At 41.1% G+C, this 9619-nt stretch overlaps 1 protein-coding gene across 1 annotated transcript; it reads right to left on the bottom strand.

The window, feature by feature from the left end:
- Nucleotides 1-5463: 5463 nt before the first annotated feature.
- LOC123448643 lies at nucleotides 5464-9364 on the bottom strand. Its single transcript, XM_045125604.1, has 4 exons — nucleotides 9171-9364; nucleotides 8890-9070; nucleotides 7398-7577; nucleotides 5464-5714 (listed from the first exon to the last, which is right to left on the bottom strand). Exons 1-4 carry the CDS (start codon nucleotides 9338-9340, stop codon nucleotides 5691-5693), a joined length of 555 nt encoding a protein of 184 aa, XP_044981539.1. The 5' UTR covers nucleotides 9341-9364; the 3' UTR covers nucleotides 5464-5690.
- Between the last annotated feature and the right edge of the window lie 255 nt (nucleotides 9365-9619).

Below are 9619 nucleotides of genomic sequence, written 5' to 3' on the forward strand. Positions count from 1 at the left end.
AGAGCCCTTCTACCGCTTGTTTGGTTGCCGGAGTGGCATTTCCGAAGCCCTCCGCCATCCCTGATCGCCGCCGGTGACTAAACGTCGGTTAAGCCGCCTATTTAACCACTAACCGGGGCACAGGGTTGCTGACAATGGGCCAAGATGACTAATTAACTTTGTTTAGTTTGATTTTAATGCTAACTACAACTATTACTTAGATGAGCCACTCACGTTTGGACCGCACATGTAAGGTTTGACCTGATAGACCCTGTTAACTAGGTGACATCAGCATGGCTTAGTGTTGACGCAATAATTTGTTTCTAAAATTGAAAATACATCTAAAAGGATTTATTCATTTCAGAAATGTTTTAAAACTTATAAAATTCATATAAAATAATATGTAACTTAGATGAAAATAATTTATATGTGAAAAATGATCAGAAAAATCCAAAGAATCTGGTTACGCGGTTATCATGCATGATAGAACAACTTATTTACTCCGTTTAAGAAAAATCATATAAATTACATATAAATAACCACATATGAAATCTTAATTTGAATCTTTCATTCAAACCAACTTCATTTATATCTTTGCTAGATGCATCAGCCCAATCTACAACAAATTGCCAAGTTAAGATCATGCATCAGAGTGTTGTATTTCTGTGAAGTAAATGTTCTACCGTTTCTGTTTGTCGTTGTTTGTTCCTTCTCGGTAGATGATGATTTCGATAATGTGATCAATGACACTGATGAAGATAAGTACTATCTTTAGAAGTGCCATGCAAGCAACCGCCTTGAGCATACGGATATAAACCCACTCTCTCGCTCCTGCTCTCTTTTACTGCATTAGGACAACAATGATTCAACTATTATTTGTTCCCAGTAGTTGAACCCATTCCTTTGTGTGACCTATCTTTGTCACACTAAATAGTTGAAACCACTTAGCATGAGTAGCAACTGGATGAGCCTTGTTGTGCCACCTCATCCATTCCTGCTTATTGTGCCTGCTATACTTAGAATGGTCTTGGGTCTGATCCATTATGGTGATGAATCAGAATCATTGTGAATTTGTCCTCATGTTGAGAGCTAAGTGTGTGAATCCAATTTGGTAAAGGTAACTATGAGAGGCCATGTAGGTGTACAAGGTGGGTTGTCTCACTCAGACCGCCCTTAAGAACTGAGTTATGTGTATGTTATCCAAAACGAGATACTACCACACATTGGGCTCCTGTTACTCCAAGTTGTCTCAGCTTATTAATCACCTTGATCTTTGTCCAGGAGTTGCAACTAGTTTGTGGTGTTTGTAGGATGTGCTAGTGGCCGTGCATAGCACTGACTGGAGGGGTAGGCCATGGCGCGGTAGATGCACCATGGCCGATTGTACCAAGCCAAGAACCATTCGTCAAGGTGGGCTTGGGAACTGTGTACACATCGTTTGGGGTTGTAAAGGAAACTTCGGCGAGACTTCCTTGCGGGTTTAGTCTCAAACAGGCGATAAACCAGGAATAGAGTATTGTGTGGTTAGTCAGGTCGTGGCCGATACCCACGCTAGTGCTTCTGATTCAAGGTTGCAGAGATGCATAATGTGCATATGATGATAAGTGGTGAGAGCATGCGTGAAGAAGTATAACACTGTGGCGTTAATTAATCTATTCGAATAGCTGCGTCTACGGATATGGACTACTTGGAAACTTGTGTGGTACATAGACAATTTAAATGGATAGTTTAAAATGCAAATGATAAGTGCGAGTGTTATGGATGGCCTTCTCATAGGAAGATGGGAGAGAATCCATGGTGGTGTATTGATGTGGTGAATATGTGGACTCATGTGCGTTCTCTTACCCCAAAGGTACAACTGGTAGTCTTAGTACAAGTTAGACAAGAGTCAAAGCTGGCATGCTGCAATAAACTCCTTAATCCCCTTTGTTGACAATGATGCATATGTAGATAGTTGTAATGTCAGTCTTACTAAGTACTTTTGTACTCACAGTTGCTTATTAATGTTTTGGAAGAGGAAACCTTAATCTCACTACTGGTTTTCAAGGATGTGTTCAATGTTGATCGAATTAGCTTGGGAATCCGGGACAGAGGTATGACTCCTTTGGGAGGGCCGTTGTAGATTTTCAGGCTCCTCCAGCAATTTTTATTAGATGTATGTACTCAGACATGTTGTGCTTATGCTTGTTGCTTGTGTGACTTGATTGGTGGGTCATGTGACCCCTGTTTGTAATATCACACTATGTTGACTCTTGTGAGACTTTAATAAGTGCTTCAGTCGTAAAGTTGTGTTGTAATGTCATGTTGTATCTACACATATCGTGCATATTGCGTGTATATTTTTAAATGCATTCTATGTGTGGGATTTTACACCTAGTTGTGTGCCTTTAGTAGCCCTCTTTACAGGGAAATGCATCTTTGTGCTTCCAGCGAGCCATGGTAGCTTGCTACTACTTCGGACACATTGATTGATCGGCATGTATCCTTCTTTGTTGTTGTATCTGTAACCACGGGGAAATGTCACAGAGTGTAATGGAGTCAATGTAGCCTGCTATGACTCATCTACACGCAGTTAATGACATAAATGTCTCACGGTGTAATGGCGTCCATGTAGCTTGCTATGATTCGTCTACATGCAGTCGATGAAAGACACCTACATTGCTGGATTATGTATGTCTATTCATGTATGGATGTGACACTTTGGTTTATAACTATTCATGTCGACCCGGGTTCTCTCACATATTATTTCTAGCGACATATTCATATAAGTGAGCCAAGTTACGCAAACGGTCCCATCCAAGGTAAGGTGGAAGACATGGGGCTTACCGTGCGTGAGGCCACAAAGTAATGTGATATGTTACATGCTAGATACGTATGGCTTAGGATCGGGGTCCCGATATCATTGATATAAGAGCTTGACTACCTGTAGGATTACCTAGCCAAACTGGTCAATGTTGAGACTAGAACTGTTTTAGTTATATAAGGGAATTGATTATGGAAGGGAACGTAAGAGTCTTTTTACTCCTTTCCTCATGTCATTCTAATGTTGAGTCACCCTCTTATTTTCTACGGGGTTTAAGAACTAATCTTTCTCATCTATCTATCAAGATGACAAGTTACTATTATGTAGACATATAGGAAAGTTCTTGCCTTTCGGAATTGATGTCTCCATAGGAATTCAATGTTATGTTGTTAGTTTTCATGCATTTTGCTTCATATTTCATGCTCGTACAACCGTTATTTTGTTCAAGATATCCAAGGTTCCTAAATAATCTGATGCATCTACAAATCCTTTCATCCTAAGTTAATTTATTTTGGTCCAGACAAAGCATGCTAATTATTGTGTTGAGGTATTCTATTACCACGATGTATTTGTTCAAGTGTTAGGAAACCATGTTATCTCAGAAAAGCACCCAATAGTATTGTTATGCTTGTGTTCCCAATGTGATGATTATGTCCATCATTGTGAAAAAGCATCATGTGATGTTATCTAGTTAGTAGGTGTTATATATCTGGGTTCTTGAACAGAGGGATCATTCTACTCACTCCTGTTGATAGCGTTTTCTCGTCCCTTTAGCAAACAGTAACTTTTTCGAGTCCTCGACGTCCATGGTATATCATTCTTCCAGTACCATGAACTATCATGGAAGAAGTTCTTCGTGAACCAAATGGTCACAATAAGAGTGCTCGATGAGTTCTCCATTCTAACGGTGACGCTCCCAAACCTACCTTTCTGCCAATTGTAATTGTTCATTCCTCGGTCTTCGTGTTGGTTGCCACCGTAAAGACGACAAGCGAACCGTGATGTGTGAAATCAATACTCCTAGAAACCCCGTTGCTTGGTAGCTAATGGACCATAAATTCATTCTTGGTGTGTTGGTTATTGAATCATCATCCTAACTTCCTAAGGTTGACTCCGCTACCTAGTCCATATTTCTTAGTGCAACCTTTGATCAATGAGTTAGGATTTTGTCAATCTGCCAGTGTACTAAAAATGGGGTCCTTAGTCGCCCTCACTTAGGAACGGGCAACTGCGGCCCCTAGGTCGGCAACTCTTTGTCGAGCTCACTCTGAGCCCCAAGGCAAACCAAGACCAAGACCAAGGCGAGGCGGAAAAGACTCCCACCAGCCTATGCATTCGTCCGCTCGCGGCACCCAACAAGATCATAGCCCGCCAAGCCCCCGCTCCACGTCACCATGGGGGTGATTGCCTACATCAACCAAGGTGTCGAGCAGGCAGGCAGGAAGGGAGAGCTGGAAGAGGCACGTGGTCGTGAGAGCGGGCGCGTCCCAGCCGCGGTGACACCCGTCCCACAGCGTCGGAGCAGAATAATAGGTAGTCGGGCGGATGACATAGAGATAGAGGAAATCATTGCCGGGAGACGTCGCCAGCATGCTACCTTATGGCGTATTCAACGCGCATGTCACAGTCCGTCAAAGTTAGGTATTTGCCACTACCTATTCTAGCAAGCAGGCCCGTCACTATAGTACGCACTGTACACCAGTAAAAATATTGTTCTAGCCACTATGGTAAGCCCTTTTACCTTATAAAAGGAGGTACGTGGCTACCCGGAGAAGGGTCGATACTCTGTTCAATTGCATGCATAGTTGCACATCTTGAGCATCCTTGCTAGGATGTTGCAATCATGTACTTGAACCGACTTTAAAAACTACCACCAAAACAAGAGGTAGGGTTTTACGCTCCTGAGCGGCCCGAACCTATATAAACCCGACGCATGATCTGGCCGATTGATGCTCTTCGCGCACCGGAGCCTCTCGTAGAATCGTAAAAGAGGCAACCATGGATCCCATAGATCATCATTGGTTCCATTACTGTGACATCTTTAGGCGATCTCCATCGGGGTGGTGGAGCGTACCATCTACCCCTCATCCCTGACGCGCACCTCGACCAAAGTGTCGAACCACTCCTCAACCTCCTCCTTTCACTACAAGAAATATGTCAAATAACGACCTTCAATATTGGTCACCGAATGGTCATTGATTTTCATTTGCGACCTTTTTACGACCAAAAACAAATGGTCAAAAGATAAGGGTCTCTAATGAAATATAACGACCTTTTTGCTGGATTGGTCGTAGAATTTTACGACAAAACGAAAGCATTGAAATTATTTTGGTCACTAGCAATCAACCCACGCCACGTCGGATCTGACATGGCAAGCTGACGTGGCATAGAATCAGCCTGGTCCAATTCGGTGTTCTAAATGGGCCGAGCCCATTAATCCAGCCCATTTAATGTTTTTTCTCTCTTTATTTTGCTTAGCTGCATGGGCCTGGCCCAATAATCCCCAACATTTTAGCCTTTTTTATTTTGGGTTGTGGCCTTTTACTTTCTATTGATTTTGTTTTTTGGCCATTTTATTTTTGTACTAGTCCCACTAGTCAGATTGGTCCCACATGTCATCCTCGTCTCAAAATTCGAATCCACACCATAAATTTTGTATTTTGTCAAACAATTCCAACGTATTTTATTTTCAAATCACATACATAATCACTATTATAAACAAAAAAAAACAATTGTAATTCAGAAATATACAATATTTCATTCAGAAACAGAGAGAAGATATATGAAATTCCAGAGTTTACATCATGCACATAACCTAGCTATCAATACATAATTTTTTATACAAAAATATGTTATCCCTTCTTTGAATATCTATAGCCTGGCTTCACTTGTATAAAAGGGAGAACACTCATCTTGAAGTTAGGCAAAATATCTGCAAATATATATCATCAAAAATTAAACATGACATGAGTTGAAAAGTGTGGCATACATATCAAACGAATGTTCAGAATACCAAATATCACGACCTCAGTATTAACCACAACAAACAGTTCAGCAAAGACAATATACATCATGGAAACATGCATATTAGATCTTGGAGGATGGAGGCAGGGCTAAACAATATGACAACAATTTCACAACAATCTCCAGAAATAGTATACCAAGGAGAGTTGGACTTGCACGGCAAGAAAACTTATGCATCCCTTTCACTAGCCCTCCCCCCTTTGGAAGAACAATAAGAAACCAGAATAAGAAAGGAGCACGCGGTCGTTGGATGAACAAACTTGATTTTCCAGTAGATTTACAGTTCATTAGCAATAGATTTATAGTGAATTAGTAGAAGATTTACAGTAATTATGTTCATATAGTAAAACAAACTATAAATTCCAGTGGAAACCACTTAAAATTACACTAAAACAGATTTGCAGTAGATTTACAGTGAATTATCATAAGGTTTACAGTAATTATGTTCACAGTAAAATAAACAATAAATTTCAGTGAAAACCACTTAAAATTACAGTGTAAAACAGTTTTGCAATAGATTTACAGTGATTTTGCAGTAGATTTACAATTCAGTAGCAATAGATTTACAATGAAGAGGATTACCAGAAGATTTATGGTAATTATGTTGACAGTAAAACAAACAATAAGTTCCAGTGAAAACCACTTAAAATTACACTTCGAAATAGGGCAATTAGTGTGAGTTACAGTGTAAGTACAATGGCACTGAAACTTACATAGAATAAATTCCAGAATAAAAAATACACTAAAAGTTTGATTGGAATTTTCAAAATACACTAGACTGATATTTCAGTTACAAAAACCCCTTCCATGTCCAATATACAGAGACCAAATGTACTGCAATTGGAGTGTGTTTACAATGTACATACATTGTAAAAAGAACTGCAAGTACACTAACATTACACTGTAATTTACATATGATATATTACAAAATGAAAATTACACTACAATTTGGACTGGAATTTTAAGGACACGGCACTGTAATTCAGATCTTTGTTGACAATGACCATAGGTCAAAGAAACACTGAAAGTAAATCAAAAAACAGTAGCTTTGCTTAAGAATGATACTGAGTGCTAGATACATCATCAACATGCTAGATACTGGTTTGTGCTGCATGCTGCTGCTGCCGTGCAGCAAACAAGCGACCAACTGCCAAGAGATAGCAAGTCCGGCCTCTAGCAAGATCATATATTTGTGAACAATTCAAAAAAAGGTGTAAGAGCTAGAGAACCCAGAGCAAATCGCGTACAAACCCATCAACGCATACGCATCTAGCGGTTCATGGCACATACTAAACCGGATTCACGAGCACTATAGCATGCTTCTGACTGGATTTGTTATAACTAAAACCCTACTCATAATATTTGAGCATATTGATTTACTGAAAACTAATTATCATGGGAAAATATATAAAAGGACCGAACCAGATACAACAAAACTGGCACAACATGTGTAAAATCCTAGAATCCAAACAGGTAACACAAGCACATTGCAAGCTTCATCATATCAGCATTTTAGCATGCTTCAGACTGGATTCGCTATAACAAAAATTCTACTGATAAGACTGAAACAAAGTGACTGCACAGGCCATACCTTAATGCCAACTTGTACTTTGCTATCCCCAATGGTTCTTCCCTCTCCAACAGCAACCACCTCACCACTCTGAGGTTTAGACTGCGCAGTTGAAGGGAGCAAAATCCCACCAGTCGTCTTCTGCTCAGCAGTCTTGGTCTTGAGAAACACTCTGTCGGCCAAGGGCTTGACCGTCGTGTACTGCAACCACCGGAACAACAAGAGATGATTTCAGATCCGCAAGCATGCTCCCCACATGATAATTAGAGCTAGAGTCTCAAGTAAAATGCTACAAGCAACAAAGTAAACATAACTGCTCTCTGGGGTAATTATGTGGACCTGCATCATGTACATAATAGAGGATCCATTATTAGAAGTGACACACATGGTTACACATAACATAGGCTGCATTCTTAACAATACCAGAGGCTGCATTTCATAATATGTTCTTAGCACTAACAAAGGCTGAATTTGTAGACATTATAGTCTGCTTAGAATGAAGGAATGTCGCATAGGGATGTTGTTGTATAGTAATGCTTCCAGCAAAAACACATGTCTAATTTGCTATTTGATTAAATAATTAGAAATTATTTACAAATTTCACATTCACTCGTAAATAGTTTGGCTCCACTCAACAGTTTAAATCTACAGTATAACGGACAAATGCATAATGTCTATAGTTATTACATGAACACAACGAGAATTCCCCATAATTTAATTCAATCATCTGCTTGGTTGTACAAATACTGTGGAACATTCAAGATAATGGCATCACCAAACCACCAAACCATGAAACAGAACGTAATTATTCAGAAAATGTATAACATGCAGGTGCATTCTCATTGGATACATTGTTTCATAAATGGACAAAGATTCAGAAAAGAACATGTTAATAAAATCGGACTTGGTTAGCTACCAAACAACCAACCCTTGTTAGCAAAATCTTATACTTGGATCGAGTTACTTCCTGTTGATCCATGGCAGATACCAGTAAAGGTTAGAACCCTGATTTTGATACATAAGTTACCTAGCATAGAACAGCACTACATGGTTCTTGGCCAGCAAATTTAAGCAACTCAGTGACCACAGCGCATAATAACAAATATAAAAACTATGAACAACATCACAGACTCTGTGTAACAACATAGCACGCATTTGATCTGACAACCCCTCACCCCATAAGTGATAAGTTATAACTACCTTCTAAAATAATGTTTTAACAGGAATACAACCCCTCCTGGTGATCAATGCCAGTACAAATTAGAACCCATCATCAGCAGAATCACACTACAGAGTAATCGGCCGGCAGTTCAGTGACCCCACGGTGTAATCGACATACAATATTGTAGACACTCTGTGACAATGTGGAAGGCATGTGCAACCACACATCCCATGAGTTGACTATATGTCTGTGACAGCAGTAAGATTCCCTGTGCAACAATCATCCATCCGAGTCCGCTACAGCAAGTAACAGGAGCAAGCGCGACTGAACGAGGTGAGCGGGCTCACTCACCGCGCGGAGGAGAGGGAGGAGTCCCATGCGGAGACGTGGCCGACGCTGGAGATGTCCCACTGGCCGGGCCACGAGTCCTTGCAGTCGGCGCGGCGCTGCAGTAGCAGCTCCCCGGTGCTCTCGCAGTAGATTCACACGTGCACCGCGCGGTGGTAGTCCCCGTCCCCGGTGCACCTCCGACCTGCGATGCGGGGGAGGAACGAGCGGTGTTAAGCTCATGAATCGGAACAGGGGGTTAGGGCGATCCATTCGGGGGCGGAGGGCTGGGATCGGAGGCGCGCCTGGGCTTGGAGACGCCCGTCTTGTCGCCGGTGGCAGTGAGCACGTCGAGCCTGGGAAGCTTCGGAGGATCGTTTTCTGTGGGAGAAGGCGATGGGAGGGCAAAACTAGGGTTTCCGCTGGGGAGGAGAGGGCTTCCATTGAATCCGGGATCATCTGGTCTTTGATGCATGATTCATGTGACATATCCATTGACCAATCAGAACACGGTATGATATTGAGACCATTTGAATTGGTCATAAGAGCAACTCCAACCACGGGACTCCAACGAAAGCGAGGCAAATGATTAATCTTATGACCGAATTCATGTCATAGTTTGTTAAAATGACATCATATTGTGCACAAGGGTGCATCTTGGAATTGCAAACAATGTTGGCTACGAAAGTTTTCATTTTCATTGGACGAAAAAATCATTTTCCATTTTTCGAGTATCCAAAATGAGTTTTTTTGT

Source organism: Hordeum vulgare, chromosome 4H (assembly GCF_904849725.1).
Source record: "Hordeum vulgare subsp. vulgare chromosome 4H, MorexV3_pseudomolecules_assembly, whole genome shotgun sequence".
NCBI classification, from domain to species: Eukaryota; Viridiplantae; Streptophyta; class Magnoliopsida; order Poales; family Poaceae; genus Hordeum; species Hordeum vulgare.